General features: G+C 51.9%; 8 protein-coding genes across 8 annotated transcripts; 5 read left to right on the top strand and 3 right to left on the bottom strand.

The window, feature by feature from the left end:
- The first annotated feature begins 796 nt into the window (after positions 1 to 796).
- BKA58DRAFT_381186 (chitin synthase III catalytic subunit) lies at positions 797 to 2375 on the top strand. Its single transcript, XM_046169986.1, has 3 exons — positions 797 to 1242; positions 1296 to 1867; positions 1918 to 2375. The coding sequence occupies exons 1-3, from the start codon at positions 1008 to 1010 to the stop codon at positions 2107 to 2109; spliced, it is 999 nt and encodes a 332-aa protein (XP_046028159.1). The 5' UTR covers positions 797 to 1007; the 3' UTR covers positions 2110 to 2375.
- A 129-nt stretch (positions 2376 to 2504) lies between these two features.
- On the top strand, positions 2505 to 5311 carry BKA58DRAFT_428348 (FAD binding domain-containing protein). Its single transcript, XM_046173010.1, has 4 exons — positions 2505 to 4287; positions 4337 to 4502; positions 4557 to 4673; positions 4729 to 5311. Exons 1-4 carry the CDS (start codon positions 2851 to 2853, stop codon positions 4839 to 4841), a joined length of 1833 nt encoding a protein of 610 aa, XP_046028160.1. The 5' UTR covers positions 2505 to 2850; the 3' UTR covers positions 4842 to 5311.
- Positions 5312 to 7419: 2108 nt separating this feature from the next.
- Positions 7420 to 9509, bottom strand: BKA58DRAFT_310843 (uncharacterized protein; the record flags this gene model as incomplete). The annotated part of the gene is made up of 3 exons (XM_046167308.1): positions 7420 to 8617; positions 8724 to 8796; positions 8843 to 9509. The coding sequence occupies 3 exons, from the start codon at positions 9507 to 9509 to the stop codon at positions 7420 to 7422; spliced, it is 1938 nt and encodes a 645-aa protein (XP_046028161.1).
- Positions 9510 to 10172: 663 nt separating this feature from the next.
- On the top strand, positions 10173 to 12249 carry BKA58DRAFT_357830 (uncharacterized protein). The gene is made up of 2 exons (XM_046168694.1): positions 10173 to 11180; positions 11234 to 12249. Exons 1-2 carry the CDS (start codon positions 10302 to 10304, stop codon positions 11816 to 11818), a joined length of 1464 nt encoding a protein of 487 aa, XP_046028162.1. The 5' UTR covers positions 10173 to 10301; the 3' UTR covers positions 11819 to 12249.
- A 339-nt stretch (positions 12250 to 12588) lies between these two features.
- BKA58DRAFT_438138 (uncharacterized protein) lies at positions 12589 to 13444 on the bottom strand (the record flags this gene model as incomplete). Its single annotated transcript, XM_046173567.1, has 2 exons — positions 12589 to 13206; positions 13262 to 13444. The coding sequence occupies 2 exons, from the start codon at positions 13442 to 13444 to the stop codon at positions 12589 to 12591; spliced, it is 801 nt and encodes a 266-aa protein (XP_046028163.1).
- A 755-nt stretch (positions 13445 to 14199) lies between these two features.
- Positions 14200 to 18000, bottom strand: BKA58DRAFT_310949 (uncharacterized protein; the record flags this gene model as incomplete). The annotated part of the gene is made up of 5 exons (XM_046167317.1): positions 14200 to 14783; positions 14833 to 16291; positions 16779 to 16912; positions 16967 to 17816; positions 17869 to 18000. 5 exons carry the CDS (start codon positions 17998 to 18000, stop codon positions 14200 to 14202), a joined length of 3159 nt encoding a protein of 1052 aa, XP_046028164.1.
- A 520-nt stretch (positions 18001 to 18520) lies between these two features.
- Positions 18521 to 20306, top strand: BKA58DRAFT_381198 (uncharacterized protein). The gene is made up of 2 exons (XM_046169987.1): positions 18521 to 19460; positions 19512 to 20306. Exons 1-2 carry the CDS (start codon positions 18964 to 18966, stop codon positions 19999 to 20001), a joined length of 987 nt encoding a protein of 328 aa, XP_046028165.1. The 5' UTR covers positions 18521 to 18963; the 3' UTR covers positions 20002 to 20306.
- A 58-nt stretch (positions 20307 to 20364) lies between these two features.
- On the top strand, positions 20365 to 21454 carry BKA58DRAFT_381199 (uncharacterized protein). The gene is made up of 2 exons (XM_046169988.1): positions 20365 to 20871; positions 20932 to 21454. Exons 1-2 carry the CDS (start codon positions 20399 to 20401, stop codon positions 21389 to 21391), a joined length of 933 nt encoding a protein of 310 aa, XP_046028166.1. The 5' UTR covers positions 20365 to 20398; the 3' UTR covers positions 21392 to 21454.
- Positions 21455 to 21918: the final 464 nt, after the last annotated feature.

A 21918-nucleotide genomic window follows, 5' to 3' on the forward strand; every position in this document is an offset into this window, starting at 1 on the left:
CACCGAGAAGAGATTTTAGGTGCAAAGTGAAAGTGAAAGTGACTGGATAGGAGATTTGCGCATATCTGACGGCTGCCCACCGTACGAGAATTTCCAAGTGAAATTCTAATCATGAAAAGCTACTACATCGTCCAAGTGTAGATTACAAAAAGTTAAGCTTCCTAGGTATACAATGCGCTTCTGGCAGAACGTTGACGCCTGGTCCGACAGGGGAAGCTTTTACGAATGGTCCTAGGACTTGACCGGAGCAATCTACCCAGTTTCCTGGTATCCTCTTTCAGCGGGCGGGTTTGTCAATGTATTTTCTTGCTCTACAGTCATGTGTGTTCGCAAATCGCAAAAACATTCTCACCTTATCTACCTAGGTAGGTATATAAGCAAGAAACTGAACAGGTGCGCTGCAGTCTACATTAGTATCAAGACTGAAGATCAAAAGGACGCTAAAACAATGTAGACCTCTAGATCATCTACGCTGGCCAGGGGTAGGTATTCAATTGTTGTTCGTGAAGGAAGCTTTCAAATGTGCCGCGACGATCTGCTCCGGATCCTGCTCTTGAGATGGTACGCTGTAGATGTGGGTAGCTGGAGTTCGTCGACAAGATAGTTAAGGAAAGAGAAGGATCGCGACTTTGGTGCAGGTGGCGGCATCATGGTATCACGAGGTCGTACCGTTTTGTTGCCCGGAGAAAATCGTGGAGACGGAAATAGCATAGTACTAGCCTCGATGTGGATACAATCTGCAGGGTGGGACTAGTGCGGCTCGGGAAGTGTCAACAGTGCGCATTCACTCCTGACAACCGCCCCCATAGTATCCCTGACCCTCGTCGCACCCCACCGCGCCTTCTCTCGTTTCTGTTTACCTTGCGGACATTCACTCGCTAATCGTCCGCACCTTCCTCCGCAATCACACTTCACTCACTTACCGTCCTCGACACCAAGCTACCGCCGTACACCGCGCCAGACCCGCCGCGACCCGAGCGACACCACACGTTTCATAATCCGCGATCATGGGCTTCGGCGACTTCCAGACGATATGCGAAAAGGCACCGATACCACTTTGCGCGCTTGTGGGTCACCAGGAGATCAACGATGGTGTGGGCATCCAGACAGAGTGCTATGCGCGCACAATTGAGATTGCGAATACCCTCATTTTCGAGGCGGCGAACGACTTCATGCACATCTTGGCCATGATCATGACCGTCGTCATGATTATCCATGTGCGCTCCAAGTTCACGGCTGTCGGTACGTTTGCGCACCGCCGTCTATATCCGGGGCTCTCCACTAACGTACACCAGGTCGCAAGGAAATCACATCCTTCTTCTACATCTACCTCCTTTTGACCATCATATCGCTCGTCCTTGATGCCGGTGTCGCTGCTCCTGGTTCTGCCGCCTACCCATACTTCGCCGCCGCCCAGAACGGCCTCGTCTCCGCGCTATGCACCTGTCTGCTGATTAACGGCTTCGTCGGTTTCCAGCTCTACGAAGATGGCACTACACTCTCCGTCTGGCTTCTCCGTCTCTCTTCGCTTGCCATGTTCATCGTCGGCGGTGCTGTGAATCTCTTGACCTTCAAGGGCTGGGCTGGACTGGAACCTGGCAACCCAGTCGGCATCTTCGTCGTTACCTACATCGTCAACGCCATCTGCCTCTTTGTATATACCGTCAGCCAGATCATCCTGGTTGTCGGAACACTAGAAGACCGCTGGCCACTTGGTGATATCTCATTCGGTATCTTCTTCTTTGTCATCGGCCAGGTCATTCTATATGTCTTCAGCGACACCATCTGCGATCAGGTTCAACATTACATCGACGGCCTCTTCTTCGCCACTATTTGCAATTTGCTTGCTGTCATGATGGTCTACAAGGTACGCTTGCCACTAACATTATCCGTTCAAACGACGCTAACAAGCCATAGTACTGGGATTCCATCACTCGCGAAGATCTCGAATTCTCCGTCGGCGTCAAGCAACACAATTGGGAGGTCAAGGAGCCTTTCCTCGAAGAGGACAACAAGCGTGGCACCATGTACCAGGACTCCGACTATGCACCATCGCTATACCAGCAACCGTACACGCGCAACTCGCACTATTCCGCCGTCGGCCACTAAGCTCACGACAACATCCCGCTTTATTTTACTTTCGATGATACATGTTTTGCGCATACCATTTTACGGCATTGGGTGGAGTTATGGCGCATATCAGCTTCGGCAAAATGCTTCAGCACTGTGTTGCTTCTTGTGACAGCCTCTGGAATATTGGAGGAACTGGGAACTGCAAAAGCACTTGGTAATGTGCTAATATGCCGTCTTTTGCAGACGCGATCATGACATCTTAGCGCTTATATAGTAATATCAACTTTTTAAACCTTTCCGAAGTCCTCCCTGTGGATGCCGTCTTGTCGAGCGGAAATTACCCGGGATTGCGTGGAACACGCCGCAGCAGCAAATTTTATCCCACCTGGGGAGCAATGAGAATATCATCACTCTAGGCAACCTTGCAATACCTTTGTAACACGACTGTCGCATATTCACCGCTCGAAGTTTGGGAGAACGTTACTCCGGCTCCTTCCCCGGATGGCGATACGCTAGTGAGCGGGTCGATGTTCATCCCCGCATCATGTCCGATGCACCCTCGGGGCTTCATTCGGCAAGTATAAACTTCGCAATGCTGTCATTTCGCGATGTAGTCTTTCACTGCGACTGCATCATTGATCATCGCTGTAGGGAGTAGCATCGACGCATTCACCGCATATAATCGCTTCTCATCTCATCTTCACCGTTTACACGTTCGCACATTAGTGCGCCAAAGTCCCAGAATCCCATAACGAATTCCAATAGTACATTGACGCGATGCCAAAAACAGATGTTCTCATATCCGGTTCCGGTTCAGCTGGTATCTTCGCAGCGACTTGGCTGGCAATCTACAACATACCATTCACGATCCTTGAACGACGTCCTGGTCCACTAAAGATTGGCCAAGCCGATGGCGTGCAAGTGCGCACAGTAGAGATCTACGAGTCATTTGGTTTATCGGAAGATCTGTTGCGAGAAGCGTATCATATTTTGGAGGTATGCTTCTGGGGCGTGGACGAAGATGGCAGTGGAAATGAGCATGGCGGCATCAAGAGGAAGAGCAGATCCATCGATACGGAGAAGGGCTTGAGTCATTTACCGCATGTGATTTTGAACCAAGCGCGTATGAACGGCCTGATGTTGGAAAAGATGGAGACCATCTTGAAAGAGAAGGGAAAGTGGAAAGAAGGTACGAGCAACGGGATCGAGTACGGCTGGGCCGTCAAGAGCGTGGACATAGATGAGAAGAGGAAGAACGACGCAAACGCGCACTGCGTCAAGGTAACCGCTGAGAAAGATGGCAAAGAGGAAGTCTGGGAAGCGAAATACGTCTTAGGCTGCGATGGCGCGCATTCCACCATTCGGAAAGCCCTCGACATTCGCATGCTCGGCGACTCTTCCGATACCGTCTGGGGCGTCATGGACATTTACCCACTTACAACCTTCCCCGACATCCGCCGCAAATGCACCATACACAGTACCGCCGGCAATCTCATCATTATTCCACGCGAAGGCGGTCAGCTGGTCCGATTCTACATCCAACTTCCAGCTGGTGTGCAGCCCAAGTCAGTGAAGCTAGCCGATTTGCAAGACCAGACTCGCAGAATCTTTGCGCCGTATACCATGGACTTTGCAGATGTCTTTTGGTGGAGTGCATACAGTATCGGTCAACGCCTCGCTGAAGTGTTTCATGCGCATAATCGTGTGTTCTTGACGGGCGATGCGTGTCATACGCATTCACCCAAAGCAGGTCAGGGGATGAACGTGTCGCTTCAAGACGGCTACAATATCGGCTGGAAGCTTGGCTCCGTTCTTTCTGGTCTCTCACCTCCTTCCCTGCTATCTACATACGTCTCCGAACGCAGTAAGACGGCAGCAGACCTTATCGCTTTCGACAAAGAGCTTGCGAAGATGATTAGCAGGAAAGATCGGTATGAAGGCGAGTTTGCGAACTACTTTCGGAAGAGTGGAAGATATATGGCGGGGTTCACAGCGAGGTACGAGGACACTGCTATTACGAGGGGGATGGACAGAGAGGAAAGTGCGGCTACGGCGGTCACGGTGGGGATGCGCTTTCCAAGTGCGCAGGTGATACGGTTTTGCGACTGTAAAGCTGTGCAATTGATGAGTGTTCTGAGGAGCGATGGTAGGTGGCGCGTCGTGGTGTTTGGTGGAGATATCAATCAAGCGCAGCATCACAAGCGGCTGGACAAGGTATGCTCACAGGCCTGCAATGAGCGCTCCACGTACTAACATCATTCAGCTAGCAAAAGCGCTTGAATCTATCGCAAGCCGATATACCCCGGCAGGGCAACACATCGACAACGTCATCGAGACGCTCCTCGTGTTGAACAGCAAGTTCACAGAAACCGAACAAGAAAGCATACCCGACTACTTCTGGCCAAAAAGTGGGAAGTGGGATATACGCGGTATATATACCTCTCACCTCTTCCCGCCTACTATCGGGCTGACCCATTTGCCAGATCTTCACAAAACGTTCGTCGACGACGACCATTACAACTCCGGTCATGGTCACGCGTACGAAAAATATGGTGTGAAACCCGATGTTGGCGCCGTCATCATTGTGAGACCTGATCAATGTAAGCCATCGTGATGTGACCATGAGACTGCGAAAAGCCCACTGACACGATGCAGATGTATCCAAAGTGACGACCCTGAACGACTATGATGGCATCGCAGAGTTCTTTGCAGACTGTCTGATCGAATCGGCGTTCACATCGATTGCGGGCGTAGATGCAAAGTTGTGATTCATTTTGATGGCTATCAACTCCGCCGGCATCGGCGGCGGAGCTAGAATGTTTGGAAGAGGGCGAGACTAGCGAGTATAAATACCTCACATCTGTCCAAACTCACCTTCCATATCCTTACCTTGCGTTTTTCCAAAATCTGGTATTCCACCATATATTTATGGGCTTCCTGGTCTTTTCCAAAATCCGTTTCTTCGAGATCTATGGAGCAGTGGTCGGTTTTGCTCGGAATGAGCTCCTTCCACACACATGTTTCTCAGCAGTCACCTTTTCTTCCAAGATGTCAAGATCGATGCCTCTTGCTGTTCGAGAACTGCTGTACTTTTTGTCGAAAGCCATTCATGGAGGACGGCTTCGCCCAACGTTTCACTGTTTCCAAAGAATCGCCAGTGGCGCTTGATGGTGCTCGTGGTCAGAAATCCATGTGTTTCGTATTCTGCACTTTTGGAGGTTTCCGAAGCCACGTCCCGACCTCTTCGCTCACATACAGAAGCCAGCAGGGTATCTTGGAATGGCTGCAAACAGGACGCCGACGCGCTCACATCACTGGTAGTTTGTATGTTTTCGAAGTCAAGAAAGCCTTCTCGTGGTTTGGAAGGATGCTCGTCCTTCAGAGGTCACTCAGTCGTCGCTCATGACACACTTGGGATACTATTTTCCAAGAACGCTGTACATTGAGCTGGCTTTATCATCCGGCGAGGCGCGACTGCCATAGGTTTCCGCTTCAATGTTTCGTTGTGCGAGAAGAGGAGAGCACAGCAAACATCCAACCATGTTTGAGAAGAATGGAAAGGAATTTTGTAGGGAGAATAGTGTTGCGCGAGCGAAGTATTCATACATGCTGCAGTGCCTCCGGCTCTTGGGTAGACCCTGAAACTATGTTCCCAAAGCCATGACCTGGCACATGTGGATTTTCGAGAAGCCTGGACTATTCTTTTGAAGTGTAATCGTGTTGCGAAGACGCCATGTTCACTACGGTGTTGAATTCTGAAAACACAGGAAGAGACATAGGATGTGCTTATATGAATATTGTTTTTGAGGAGAAGTGTGCAGGTGTAAACTAAGAGGTGTAGAGTAAGGCATGCGAACTTTATACTTCTGGACACTCGAAGATGCGAAGGTATACCTTTTCGAGGTTGTACATATGGTTTCGACGGCTACATATGTGGTGCTTTTGGAGAATCATGTGTCGCAATGGCAATGTCTTCAGCAACGCGAGAGTGTCTCATAGAAGCTCGCCGTTGGTTTTGAAAGGTAGAAGTAAAGCGCAGTAAACATCGGACTTTTACTTCGCTTTTTTTTTTGGTTTTTTATGAGAGTACAAATGGTTGTGGAGGGTACAAGTGAGTCGTGACGACAAAATGACGCGAATGTGATGCAAGCGAGGTACGCGCACTGACCCGCACCATCTACACCAGCCTTCTCGGACCCTCGTCTACGATTGGAGATCACGGCAGGTCAATCGGGATTCGTTGCGAGAACTGCAAGTCATCAAGCACGACATCGTCGCGAGCCCCTGTCGCCGGAACGGCCATGCCCACTCACACCACACCCACTAACATCGACTTTTCAAATCCCATGCCAAAATCTAATGCCAGATATCCACTTCTCGCGGTAGCGTTACCCAGTACCCATGTCTCTTGGCTCGAAATCGACATTTCATTCGCGCGCGGCCCGGTTTGCCGCGGCATATCTCCACAACACCGAGCCTCCCTATGTTCGACTACCGCTTTCGGCACATTAGCGTCTCAGGTATCGACTGCAGCGGCATCTTGCTCCCGCCAATGTATCGCCGCCGGAGACATGATTGTGGACGGCACGGTGCCTAGCGGTGTGCGAAATATACTTTATATGGTAGGTGTGGAAAGTAGGGCGCATACCGCGGAGAGTAAGGCCGAAGGTGTGTTTCTGCTTTGAGTAGGAAGGGGGGGGGGAGGTGTTGAATACAGTAAAAAAGCGGTGTTTTGCTCCATCCAATGGATTTTCAGTAAGTCGATGAAGGATGCACTCCATGCCATGGTCACTTCAACTTTTTAAGCGATGGACTTGTTTATGCATCTTGGCATGATGATGTTCTGATGGTGTCGTGCTGTTGAAATCAGACGATGCTATACGAGGCCTTCAGCAGGGAAGCACGGCAATTGCATGAAGCGGAACTAGTGTCCTTCTGATAAGTGAAAGCCACGTTTAGAAGATTTGATAGAACAAGCTTTCAAAAGTCCCTATACGACAAGCGCGCGAGTCCTAGACTAGGGGTTGCAAAAAGTATACACACGACTTTTATGCAACGCTCCCACATTTTGAAACCCCTCAGACTCATACATGGATGATATCACATCACCGAAGCCTTGATCACGACCACGGCCAGTAACTACATGATATGGTTTCGGTGACGTTGAAACGCCACGGGCTCTTTGGCTTCTGCAATCATGGTAGTGTTGCAACACAGATGGGTCCAAAAGCTCACGTAGCCGTCTGCTATCAGAATTCTTCCATAGCATTGATATGTCGATTCTGGATCGAAAGACTGAAAGCATTGTATGCGATGTCACCTCCGCGTTCTACTTGCTACCACCATCTACAGCACCCCCCTCTCCACGAACCTCACTGGCAGATCCACGCTCCTCGCTCTGAGATACTCACAAACGTTCTTACCCAGCGTATCATAAGTACTACAAGCATCATACCCGCGATCCAAATGATCATGCAACAGAAAGTGCACCGCCTTCACATTCCGCATCTCAAACCGATCAATCGGCTTGCCTTTGTATTCATCCGGCCCTAGCAACTCTTTAACCTTGTCGATGGTGAGGAAATTACGCAACCACTCCCACTCATCGGCATGCCTTACGAAGAAACCAACGTTGGCGTCTGAGCACTTGTCGCCTGAGCGACCGAGGACTATAGAGCCAAGGGGGAGGCGGATCGTAGGCCCAAAGTGGTCAAGTGGGATGGGTGATGTAGTTTCGTAGGAGGGCTGTTGACGAGGGTACTCGCGGAATTCGGGTGCGAGGGGCGTATCGATTACCTTCTTGCCATCCGCAAATCCATTTGCTATCTCACCATCCCAGATACAATGTACGCGTTGTTTGAGGGCGGATTGCAGGAGTAGAGAAGGATGGTACTCGTAGTATGGTTTCCCTTCTGCTTGCCGCACGTCGTTGCCAAGTGACGCGCCTGGACACGACATGAGGAAGTTTACCATGGAGATGCGGAAGAAGCCCTTGGGGTTGCGCATATTGAGTAGTTCTCTATCGCGAGATTGGGCGAAGACTCGGAAATCGACTGTAGCAACGTCCTGGTTGCGGGCATCGATGACGGAGGACCCGTTTTGCATGAACTTTAGGACGTCGAACTTCTTGATCAGCTCTGGGCCCAGTTCGTATCGGATTTGCTCTTCGATCCAGCGGCATTTCTCTTCCATGTGCAGCCCGACGAGGTAGATGTGGTATTCAGCTTGCCAGCCCGCGAAGCCTGTGATACCGACTTTGGTTGTCGGGGGTGGTGGGAGGCCTTTGATGCCGGAGACTTTGACTTGGTCTTCGCCGATCTGTTCGATCTTGATGTCTGTCAAGTCTGCGGTGACGTCGCAATTGTAGTATAGTGGGCCTTGGATCTCGTAGAGAAGCTGGGATGTTACTGAGTTGACTGTCATGCAGCCGCCCGTATTCTTCTCCTTGTACATCACCCCCTCGCCTTTGTTATCGATTGCGCAGATCGGGAAGCCCATGTTGATGTGCTTACCTAGTAAGTTGTCAGCACGAACAGTAAGATGTCTTAGAATGGCTTTAATTGCTGCGTAGCTAAAGCGTAGTAAGAGAGATACATACTAGTTAGAAGTTAGCAATATATCTTAAGAGCTATTCGTGGCGGCTACTTTACCCATGGGCCAGGAGATTGCGAAAGTCAGAGCAGTAGCCACCGGATACGTATGCGGCACATTCCAGGAGATGACCTGAAGATGTCAGTCCGAGGTATCAACATGATCGCAAATGCCTCACCAATTAATAGAGAGCCAGCCAGTTCATCGAATTGATCACTCGTCCATTCGTGCCACCATGCAGCGGCACCAATGATGGGCGAAGCATCCGAGACACGACCAGCGATGACAATGTCAGCGCCTTCACTCAGTGCTCTCGCAATCCCCAATCCACCAAGATAGCATTGCGCACAAACAGGCTCCAGACCCCATTCAGACACCGATTTATCATGCATCAAGCTCTTGAACCCCTCGCCCTTATCCAACATGCTCTTAACAGTACCAGTAACATCATCACCTTCAATCCAAGCAACCTTCATCGGATACCCAGCTTCTTTGCAAGTCTTTTCCACAAGCTGAGCCAACAACTCAGTATCAGATGCACCCGCATTGACACAAACCTTGATACCACGGGTAGCTATATCCTGAATCGCAGGAGTGAAGCAATCCATGAAGTTCTCAGCGAACATGGCATAGTTGAGCTTCTCCTCGAATGAGCGAGCTTGAAGCATTTGCTCTTTATTTCTGAGCTTCCCGGTACCGTGCATGGTCATTGTCATTTCGGAGAGCCAGTCTCCTACTATGACATCGACGTCGTCTTTGGCTAGGGATGCGATGGCTCGGACCCGGTCGGAGAAGCCGCCTGAGGCACCGCCCACGCGTACGGGCCGGCGGACTGCGGGTGCCATTGTAAGATCGTATCAGGGGTTGTTTGGTATGGTGAGGATGGTGGGTAGAAGGCGCTGAACGAGCCATGGGTCGACTAAAGGCCATGTCATAATGTATCGCTGCTCCATCGGGAAAATTTTCCCCTCATGCACCTGAATTCTGTGTAGGAAGTCGAACGGCTGTTCATATCCGTAGGATGCTGCGGACTATGCGTTGACAGCTGGGATAGACATGTACCCCACTTGGGTAAGCCGCTGAGACTAAACCGTCAGTAGCTAGGATCTGACCCACTCACTCCGCCCTGAAGTCTAAGGATGGCTCTCGAGTTGCCGAACATACGCGAGATGCTTTACTCAAGTAGCGCGTTCGTGGGTAGGTTGTCATGTGCGGGACTGTTGGGGAACCTCGTATAAGGAAGAACCTGAACAGGTCCGGGTTTGCAGCCTACATTAAGACGAAGACGTGCAAAACAGATGACCTGCCGTTGGTGTAGGCTCCAGGGTGTTTAGCTTTTCCTTTGAATGAGGTGGGAAGTGTCGCGGTGTATCCAGGCAAGTGTGTCCAGTTCGGAAATAGTGGCAAGACCTGCGTCAACCATTTTGAACTTCACCTCAGCTCAGCATTGCCATCAACAACGAATCCTCAGAACGATTGCCATAGTCAACGATGCGATGTGGTACCACCCCGAATCTCGTAATCCATGGGAACGCAGTTGTGCCACACACGTGCCTGTCCATTCGGCCCGACACTAAAACACACACCATCCCCTAACCATCGCGCATCCCCGCATCTCCACACCTAGATCAACTTTAATGTCGCAGTCACCGGGGCGCTTTAGCGCGCCCGTTGACCTTCCCATCAACGCCCCCTCGTGTTCCCCGAGCAATGCACACCCCAGCAGCAGTAATGGCAACAGCTACAGCGATGCCGCACCTCTACCTTCCTACCTAGCCCGGCACATCCAGCTCGGCTTCTCGCCCGACGATGTCGCTGCGCTCATCACCGCCATAGACTCAAGCCAAGACCGATCGCCTTCCTCCACGAACAGGACGCTAGCGCACCTCCCCGCAGAACTGCTCCTTCAAATTCTCGAACATGTCCCTGCGGACTATATCCTCGATTGGCGATTAGTCTGCCGTGGCTTTCGCGATGCGATTGACGGACGGGTCTTATACCGTTATGTGCAACGAACCGAGTTGGTGGGGTATATAGGGGCAAGACAGACAGGGCCCATGGAAGATTTGGACGACGAGCAATATGAGGCGGTTCATTTACTTGAGGCACGGTTTGCGCATGTCGAGTGCGAGACTGGTGCAGACCTGGAGACAAATCGACCCGTGTGGGGAGCGACGCACGCCGTTTTCAAGATATCAGATGAGTGGTATCGCGCCTTCCGGCAAGCAGGCGGTGCTGAAGCGAATGGTGGCGACACGCTTGACGACGCGGATTCGTCATGGTATAGTGTCCTGGATCGACTGCAGTTGCGTCGCAGGGAAGAAGGATTCGGGACGTTGCGCTGGTGCATCAGGCTCGACCACGCGGTTCTGGATTTGGATCTCCCATGCGAATGGCGGCGAATGCACTTCGACTTCAATGTCCATCTGCGCACGGGATTCATACGGGTTGCGTGGAAAGGCATGCTCGTCCGCTTCCTCAAGACAGAACGACAATACCGGTTACTACTGGAACAAGTACGTCTGCCCTCAAAACAGCTTGTATGAACATGCTGACAATCACCACCCAGAAAACCGACTCACACTATACATTCTCCCACCACGAAGACTGCCTCCGCTCCGTACGCCGCACCCATCTCATACGTTCCCTCACAGACAGCAAGGACGACAACCGCATCCTCTGGCACCTCCGGCTTCTTCCACCACTCTGGGCCAGCGCCCCATCCCCAAAACACACGCCCCTAAGCCTAACTCCCACCGAGAACGATGCTGTAACCACACTCCTGCTCCTCCGGCGCACCGCCTCCCTCTCCGCCTCCCAACTCACCTACCTCCACTCCCTCCATTCCGCCTACCAAACCATGGAGTCCGCGCTCCGCGACCTGGATGAAGCATACTCTGAGTTCAAATCCTACATGAACATGCCCGGTTTCCAGATGAACATCTTGCTACCCGCTATGATACGCAATACGAAGAACATACCGAGGAATCCTGTGGCGTGGAGTGATGAACTACGGGCGAAGATTGAGGGGTTGGTGGAGAGGTGGCAGGGCCAGAGGGAGGTGGTGGAGAAGATCAGGGGAATGCTGGAGAGTAGTAACGTGGCGATGGCTGTGCCGGATGATAGCTTTGATGAGCTGGGCAGTGATTTCTGAACTGGTCTGGGATGGCATGGGATATAATGGCAGGATTGAGACGTGAAATGGAATGTGTTGAGTCTGCGGGCGGGCTGGTATGGCAGATGGTTTATTCTATTCTTCAAAATAGGGAAATTGTGGTCAGACTAGATACTTTTTGATGGAAGATTGTAACGGTGCTGCGCTAGCCTATAACGGATTTCGTATTGGGTCAGACGCTTACGAGGTCAAATTCTTTGAATACATGTCCTTAAATCTTGATTGAGGCATGCGCTATTTACTGCGCTATAAAATAATGTGGGATACCGTGGTATGTATACCTTTCAAGTAGACTTCATCACACTCAGTGTTACCAAAGAGACATGTATGCGACGACAGTTCTGATACACTGCACATCTAATCGAACATCATTCACAACATCACAATCAACTAGCAATGTGAAGACGAAAAGTGTTCCAAAGTATTATGATTAAGGCCCGGAATCTATCCCAAGCTCGGTATGCCGAATGCGTAATGTGTATATCTCAAAACACCATGCTCTGCATCAAACCATAATAAACAAAAATGCGCCAAAGCTAGCTCATCGAATCATTGAGCTCGCAAGCTATCAACATGAAGAGTAACAACAAGCGCCGGCGACATGCTCGCTAATGCAGGGAAGACATGCGGTGGAAGTAATGCAATGCGAGGCGAGGCGGTGGCCATGCAGGGGCGATGTGAAGCCTGACATGCCATGCGCGGGAATAAGAAGAAGTTGCTCAAAAGAAGTCGGTGGTATAATGCTATGCTCATAGAATGAGAGCAGCGCCGAGGAAGACCATGGACGCGCCGACCATGGCGAGAGGAGCCATGGAGATGGAGGATGCGGCACCGTCAGCGGGGGGAGCGGCGGCGTCACCAGTCTCGGTCGCTTCAGCGCCCTCAGAGGCAGTGCCAGTCGCACTGTTGGAGAAGGGTGTAGCGCTGGAGAAAGCAGAGCCGGTCATTGAGTGCATGCTCCTGCTCTCGCTGGTGAGGCCGCTAGTCTCGCTGGCGGAGATAATGCTAGTAGATCCGGACAGCGCACTCGAGGTGGTGCTGCTCATCGACGCGCTCATGTCGCTGCTCATGCTTGACTTGGCAGACTCATCGAAGAGAGCCTGGATGCGGATCTCGTGGCACTGGTCGCCAATCCACGTGTCGTACAGGTTGCCGAAAGCACCGCTCATGCAGCGCCACCAGCGTGTGCTGCCTCCAATGGCGAGCGAGTCGTTGCCGCAGACTGAGAAGCCGCCTGTGTAGATTGCGCCGGCTTGGGGAGGGCCGTCGAACTGGAATTGTTGGTTGGCAACGATGGAGCCGGTGCGGCCGTATTGGTCGTGGAGGATACCGTCTTCGAGAGTACAAAGGAGGTCGCCGTCAGATGCCTGGTTGATGACGTTAGTATGAAGTTATGACTAAGACTCCAGAGCAGCGACGTACCTCTTGAGCAGTTTCGCGCCTCCTGAGACTGGGGTTCTCGAGTGTGCCAATTCGGAAGGGCGTCTCGACAGTCGTCTGGCAGCCCTCAGGCGCAGAGGCATCGGGAGCGATGCCCTCCTCGACAGCCTGGGCGAGGCCAGTGGCCGCGAGGAAAAGCGGAGCGAAGATGGTGGAAGTGCGCATGGTGAAGGTCGAGGATCCCTGACAAGGTAAGACCCACAAGTATGGAAGGGTATATCGTATCGTATTACTCGTAATAGTAGCAGAAGACTGCGGGATATAAGATACTCGTGATATGGGCTTGCAGCGTCAAAGTCGTGAAGAATAGCAGAAAAGCGGTGATGGGCGGGTGCAAGATAAGAGGCTGGACGCGAGGCCGGCCAGAATTATTTGTTGGTGCAACCCTCGCGCGACTTCCACACAAAGCAAGGTCAGAGGCGCAATAAGCAAGGTGTACCTGCAGATCGACGCTCAATCGGGAAAGGCCCAACGCGTGGACGTCAATGCGTAGATTGCATGTTTATCGTTGAGATCATAACCGCTTGCCGAGATGAAACATGGCCGAACATGCACCCTATAGGGATGAAGCCCGTAGAACTCCTGGGGAACAATACGAGCGTCACGGCCGTCTACGCACGGCATGGTGAAGACACATGGAATCGCATCGTGTGCGTACGACAGCGCCTCCCACACCGCCACCGGCACCAAGGCAGGTACCCGCCGCCGACGTTGGAGCTTGCGGCTGTCAACGCCTGCCCACTAATTTGCTAGTCCTCTGGGCACTGGAGGACAAGATCTGGGCAAACATCGCAATCGGCATTCACTTCCGTCGCACCATCGCCAGCGCAGCGTTTACGAGTACACGGCATTGCCGTCATCGCATTGTGTTTGCCCATTCTACACGAAACTGTCTTCCACATAACCTCCCGGCTGCAAACCTACCATTTCCAGGCTGCCAGGTCATTAAACTGTCGCTCTGCCTGGACCTTGTGCATTCTCACCGTCATGTCCTCTGGCGTCATAGCTGGCCCAGTCTGCGTGGGTCCCGAGGCAGGTGCGGTAGAGTGCGTGTGCGCCGGAAGAACATCGGGGTCGACCGCCATCGCAGCCTTCGTCTCCTCACACACGCGCCCGATCGCAAATGTCTGGATTTCTGCAGCTCTGGCCTGCAGTGCTGGCATTTCTGTTTTGTCCCGCTTGTTGAGGTCGGGATGGTTCAGCACCCCCGGCTTATACGTGTCTGCGCACAGTGCCATCAAATCACCGATATCCTCTGGTGCGTGCATCATCTCAAGAAAGAAGAATTTGTACCATCCTGCCCGGTTCAGAGCTGGCATGTACGCCGTGTATGTTGACATTGGCGTCGGCACATCAGCGATTACTTTTGCGTCTTCCGCGTGCGAATGTTGGTTAAAGTTCCAGTTTGGTGTCAGGTTGGATTGGCAAGGCACCATAATGTGGGGGATTCCCTCGAGACTCCACAGCTTTGCAAAAGCGCTATAGGACCTGTACGAAAAAAGACCTGACTGCACATTAGTTCTGCATCATGTGTCGACAATTTAGACACTCACGACACGCGTCTTCGGTCAATTTCACCCAGCTCCCGATGATCTTTGGTGCTTCCAGAAGGCCCGTGTTCTTTGGCTCAAACTTCCGGTCCAGAGCGTCGAAAAGCAAATCGGCCAGAATATAGAACTCGCGTGTTGGAACTTCAGTGACCGCATCTGCGAATCTCCACGGATCAGCCAGTGGAATCGTGCTGAGACTAAGCGATCGCCGAGGAATGGTAAAACCAGGCGAAGGCGATCCAGTCTGCGATAGCGAAGGGCGGAATGCTTGATATTGCGAAACTGAGACCGATGATTCATGTTCCTTCGGCTTCGATTCTGCAATAGTCAAGTTTCCAAGATCTGCAGGAAGCTCCGCAATAAACTCGTGCGGCGCAGAATATTGAGCCTGATGCGGTGCAGGCGTTGACGACTGACTTGACTGTACAGCCTTGTTGGACGGCAATTGAGGTGATGCATTCATTGGCTGTGTAGGCGGAGGGCTGACGGAGTGGGCAGGCATCTGCGACTGTCCTGGGCTGTATGCACCAACGGGGGACGGACTGTTCCATTGTTGTGGATGAGTTGCAGGACTAGTCGCAGTGGGGTTCTGCTGTAGAGGATATGCTGGGGCACTTGACTGCTGCCCGGTACCTGCCTGTTCCCATTGTGGCTGCATGGGCTGGGTGGGGTTTACCGGAGACATGCTCGAAGTATGAGATGGTGGTGTATGCTGAACAGCATTGTAGCCTCCCACTACTCCCGTTTGCTGACCAGTGTATTGGCCCGATTCCTGTGTCTGCTGCTGCATAGGCGCCTGGGGCTGACCTGGCTGCGTCTGGCTCTGCCCATTATATCCATGTGTCTGTGTATGCTCCGCTGTACCCCCGCCTTGACCGTATTGCCATGAAGTATGTCCTGTAGTCGTGAGTGGCGACTGCGGCGTATGGGACTGTGTGGTAGGCGCTTGAGTCGTCTGCTGCGGGAAGTAGTTGCTCTGCCCTGAGTGGCCGGAAGCGGGTGTAGAGTAAGCGGGTTGCTGGTACGGAGACTGCTGCGAAGGTGGGGGTTGATGTTGCGGTGGTGCCCATTGCTGCTGTTGCGACTGAGGACTGAAAGCTTGACCTTGTGATTGCTGATATGATTGAGTCTGGCTCTGCTGCCCAAAATGAGTCTGATAACTCTGATAGCTCTGAAGATGCTGTGGTGGGCCTCCTGAAGGCTTGTTTCCAAGCTTTGAGCTTATAGTCTTGCCCAGCTTGTTCAACATTGGCTTTCCTGTCGTCACCGCCTGCTCAAGCCGCTGGTTCATCATCTGACCAAACGTGCCACCTCCCTTCTGAGATTGGTACTGTGCTCCATAGGTCGTGGTATTGGGCTGATAGCCCGACGGCTGTTGGGCGCCTTGCGATTGAGCTGGAGCGCCCTGGGTTGGAGGAACGTAGACCCCTGGCGTCGGCATCGAGTTGTACTGCGACATGGCCTACAACGTGATATCAGTGAGCTTCAGAGCGAAGTCAAGAGGCTCTCTTGTCGTTACAGCGGCACCAAATTGCAGCGCGAAGCTGGTTACAGCAGATGGGCATCAGCCGCACCGTATGCGGCGCTTGGCAACAAGCCATTGAGTCTAGGGTTAGCGAAGACATTATCGTTAGTATGGTGATCGAAATATGTGAATAATTACAAGAGCAAAAACCAATGCCTCTACTAAAGTCACGATAGTAGGTAGTGGGGTGTATGGTGTTGACGAGATGCGTAGATTACTTTTGCGGAAGTGACGGCATGCTGGACCCTGCAAGCTGCCAGGACCGAGGTGGAGCACCTTCCGATAATGCGGACCCAAATTGTCACTCTTCGATGCGCCAACTGCAAAACACCGCTCAAGCGTTACAATCACAATACACTCCTAGCGTTACTGGATATCCTCGATCTATATTAACACGACCAATTCAATGTATAGCAGAATCCACACGACTCATGCCTCCAACTTCCACCAGAATCTTAACATGGTTCTCCTTGTCGTTGATCAGGGCTTTGATCCCGCCCTCTACTAAATCCTCTAAATTGATCTTGCTGGTAATCATCTTCATAGGTTTCAGAGTGCCTAAGGACATGTCAGCATCCGGAGTTAGTACTTTTCGCTCACCGCACAACTTACCAGCAGCTAGATGTTCGATGACGGCCTCGAGGTCCTTTCTTTGGTAGCCCAAAACGGCTGTGTACTGCGCCTCTCGGAACACAAGCATATTGGGGTTGAATGGAACCTCCTTCTCCCAAATCGCAACGTTGACGACCGTGCCTCGAGCGCGCACCGCCGTGCAAGCCGTTGTGAGACTTGCGGGAACGCCAGCGCAGTCGAAAACCACGTCCGGTCCATCCTTTCCACTCAGAGCCTTGCTCATCTTCGCAACGTCGTATGTTTTGGGGCAGAGGACATGGTGCGCGCCGAACTCTCTCGCGAAGCGCTGCCGCGCGCCGGATACCTCGCTGACTATGATCTTCTTGGTACCCAGTGCCTTGAGACATTGAACGATTGCCAGCCCGATCGGTCCACCGCCCAGGACCATGACGACGGAGTCGGGTGTAAGTGGAGCAGCTGAGATAGCATGCCAAGCAACAGCCAGTGGTTCTACCAGCGCGCCGACGTCGAGCGGTACGTTGTTGGGCAAGTTCAATACTGCGCTTTCAGGCACAACGACTGAATCGCTCAAACCGCCACCTCCTCCCGAAAGCCCGATGAAGCCACCATTCTCACATACGTTCTCGGAACCAGCTTTGCATGCCTCGCATTTGCCGCAATATATTGTCGGCTGAACAACGACATTCTGGCCCACCGTAAAGCTCGAGTTATCCGAACCCACTTCAGTCACAGTCCCTGAGAATTCATGCCCCAGGGTGATAGGAATCGTCTCGTTGGTACACGGGTGCGGTGTCGTCGGTGCGAAATTAGGTCCTCCGAGGTATTCATGGAGATCTGTACCACAGATCCCTACGAAGGCCGGTGCGACCTACTCACTGTCAGTCATCGCACATGCCATTTCCAAAGATCCAAATACATACCCTGACTTGTCCCGCCCCGCACTTCTGCTCATCCACATCCTCAATCCTGATGTCCTCTTTCCCGTAGTATCTTGCTGCGCGCATGGTGAATGTAGAAGCCCGGTCTTGATCACCCCAGTTCTGTAGTCCCATAACTCAGATTCCTCTCGATCAACGACCGTATTTACAAATGCGCTTTCGATAGCAGATGACATGACAGATCTGCACCTCCGCTTTGCCAACTCTAAAAAGGAGCGACCTCGGTTCCGCTTCTCGGAACGTATGCGCACAGCCCCCAGGTGTACATGTGATCTAGAAGAGTTACCCACTGTTGCCGCCGTGCCGCACTACATATCTATGTATGTTGACGGGTCTGGACGAATGGCCAAGCCCGAATTACGGGCGTCGTGAGGCGACGCGGCTCGCACAAGAGGGCCGCGTCCGCTTGCACGCTTGGGTATCATCGGGAGCGGGGCTGGAATAGTCACGATATCAGGAGATATCTCCGTAGAGTCCCGTATACCCGGCTGCCAGTGGCTCCATATGGTGCCATGCGAATGGGTTTGGTGGAGTCGGTGCGAGGCTAAGTTTGCGGGGGCGGGGAAATTGTGGAATGACTAACTTTGGTAACCCGGATGCTGGGCTCTTGCTTTCTTGATCCGACTTGGCTTTTGTGCTCTTTCTTTTCGTGAGAAGGTCTGGAACAAACCGCACCCTTTATTGATTCGCAGATGCCAGCACTTGATAGTGACAAAGGACTGGGCTTCCTCGTGCGATAATCGCGATATTCCAGGCTTGACAGTATTACCACATAAGCTGCGTCCTGCGAGTAGGTAGTCTGGCAATGCAGCCGGAAGACTTCATTCGATCATGACGGCTTATGCGCATTCAATGCTGCGCCGATCTACGAGTTCTTGTTCACCGAAGAACATTCAAGGACGGAACAAATGACACAATGGGGAATTATGACAAGGCTGGGCATAAAGCGGCTGAGCCGCCAACCCCGCGACAGGCCACAACATCGTCGCGAGGCATCTTTATCTCTTGAAACACTCCGACTTTGCTCCCACCGAGCCGCTCTCTGATTCATCTGCGTTGTCACGCGTCGAGTTGAAGATGCAGCCATTCACCTATATTCGCGAATCTGTTCTCTACGCTTGGAACGACAGCGCCCGCTTTCGCCGCTGGACAAAGCTCCATACGTGCCCATGTCTGGGCTGCTGTTTCTGCATCCACTCAGCTGGCTTCAGCGACTGCACTGGAGACCGGCGCAAAAGAAGAAGACAAAAGCGCAACCTCATTATGAGTGAAGTGAAGCAAGCGCGGCGAGAGCGGGCCTTGGCAAACAGAAAGCGGAGTGTGTCTGTGGACGGGAGACAGATCAAGATGCCGTTTAGAAGGAGGGAGGAAACTATGGAGCAGCTGCAGAGCGCTTTCTTTGGTAAATTACCAGCGGAGTTGAGACTAAAGATCTATGAGTTGGTGCTTTGCGAACAGGACGCGATTGTTGTGAATCCGGATGAAAAGGCAGACACCTGTGATAGGAGGGACGTGTTCAAGTTCAAGACGGAACCCGGACGTTCAGTAAGCATATTGCGTACCTGCAAGAGACTGTAAGTAAACCCCAACGATTTTGTACGCCAACTGAGGTTTTCTTCCACTAGCTATCACGAAGCCATCGACGTGCTCTACTCCGGCAACACTCTCAGTTTCAAAAGCTACCGTCGCTTCGTCATGTTCACCCGGTCTATCCCACCACCGCGATTAGCCAGCCTCATGCACATAACCATCGTCCAAGCTAACAAGACACTCGACTACCCAGCCGGCCACATGACCGAGAAGCAACGATATCGTCATGACTGTACATACCACGACTTCTTCACTCTCGTCAAATCTTTACCCAGGCTGAAGGTTTTGATCATGAGATACGAGGTCTATTACTCCGAAGCCTGGCCGTATAGACTTCGAAACGAGTTTGAGTTGTTGGACCTCATTGAACGAACGGATGATTTCGGTGCGGTGGAGGTTTGGTATGAGATTGATGGATCAACAGAGGGGCTGGAGAGTTTCCGGGAATGGGAGTATGATCGGAAGAAGATGTATTTGGGGGGTTGGACGAAGTGGAAAGTTGGTGAGAGATGCAGGCTACTGTGATGTGATGGATGTGTTGCATGCTTTTAAAATGTACCGTGGAGGTACTCGCTGCGAGTTGCGGTGGTACGCTTGAGAACTGTGACACTACGAATACCTTCACGATAGCTTTCGGATTCACCCAATGTGCCTGACTAGAGCTATGTATACACCCGATGACACCATTTCTTCCGAATAACTTGACTAGTAAACAGGCCAAAGTTGAGCATACACTAGGCATGACCTGGAGGAAGATAGGATTTGTGTTCACCGCCAGGGATACGGTCGCCTGACGGAGCCAAGGCAGGGGACGGGCCCCCACCAACTGCGCCTCCTTTGCAAGATTAAACAAGGCCACCCACAACACATATCTTCAGCCGACATCCTCCAATCTCAACATATACAACAATCAGACAACACGATGCCAATTTTTGAACCCATCAAAGATGCCATACTATATACATGGCACACCAACTCCACCCTGCGCTTCTGCTGTAAACTCGTCACTTGCCCTCTCTTTGGTCTGTGTTATTGGATCAGATACATAGGACCCATCACCTTCCATAAGTGCCCAGGGCCTCCCGCTCCGCCTAGAAGACAGCATGCCTTGGCTAACATCGAATATCGGAGACGCGTGCGTCGTTTGAAGAAAAGAAAGCGCAGTGTTTCGGTTGATAGGACCCGGGGGCTATGGAGGAAGAATGCGGAAGATCAATCGCAGAGTCCGTTCCTTGCTAAACTGCCCGCGGAGTTGAGGTTGAAGATTTATGAGATGGTGCTCTGTGAACAGGAAGAGGTGGGGTTAAGCTATGATTGCTACAAATATTGGGACTGTTGGGAGGTAAAGGCGGCGTCGGGTTGCAACACCAAGATGCTGAGAACTTGCAAGAAAATGTCTGTTTCCTCCTCGCTTCTTGGCAGTGTTATTGAGCAGGCGACTTACAATAGGCACAGGTACCGCGAGGCCATTCCGCTCCTCTACTCTCAGAACACGTTCAAATTCGAAGGTTACAAGGTACTGTCGATCTTTACGTCGACAATCCTTCCGCAACGCCTCGCTTCGATCCGAAATATCGTTATCGATGATACACACATGTGGTCTCGGTCCGGTGATACTGGTCATTTCAGGCACTACGAGGACCTTCTTGCGTCGCTTGGGGGTATCGCAGATCTTGGAGAGGTGGTACTGAGGTACCGTCTACGCGAGAATAAATACAGACTAATTCCCCGCTTACATGAATTTGCGCTCCTTGAAAAGTGGGAGAAAGAGGAGAGGCCAAGAGGGTATGAGATGTTTTATGAGATGTTGGATGTTCACCCTGGGCCGAAGATTGATGGTATGTTGTTTGATCGGTGGGTTATTGGTGAGAGGAAGAGTATATGCAGGGTGGATTCAAATGAAGACGTCGAATAAATACTTTCGTAAGTATCAGGAAAGACGAGGAAGTAAAGACATACTGAGAATATGTAATTAGACAAGCATAACCTTCCTCTTCTGCTCAGGCTTGATGTCCAATGTGTCCAGTACATGTCCGTAAGTCTTATCGACCGTCTGCCCGATACCTATACGCTCGTAGCAGATCTCTGCAAAGCGGTGCGACTCAACAACCAGTAGGAAGTAAGTAATGGGAGTGCTACTGAAGGTTGCGTGCACTCTCTGTTGTTACGATCAGAGCCATGCATTGGGTAATACAGCTTTCTGGGATGCGATCATGATAGCCTGTGCCAATGCAGATGCCACGCTCGTCGAAGATATCGATCACCATGCGAAGGTAAGGGTCGCTATAGGGCGCGCTTCCGTCTGAGCTTGAGCGGCAGACGACGTTGAGGCAATAAGCCTCGAGCACCAAGACGCCATCCTCAGTATGTGCAACCGGTACAACGGCTCGCTGGAGCTTAGGCCGGTATTGAAGCACCGTGGCTGCAAGTTGAGTGGCAACC

This window comes from Alternaria rosae, assembly GCF_020736505.1.
Source record: "Alternaria rosae strain MPI-PUGE-AT-0040 chromosome Unknown BKA58scaffold_3, whole genome shotgun sequence".
Taxonomy (NCBI): Eukaryota; Fungi; Ascomycota; class Dothideomycetes; order Pleosporales; family Pleosporaceae; genus Alternaria; species Alternaria rosae.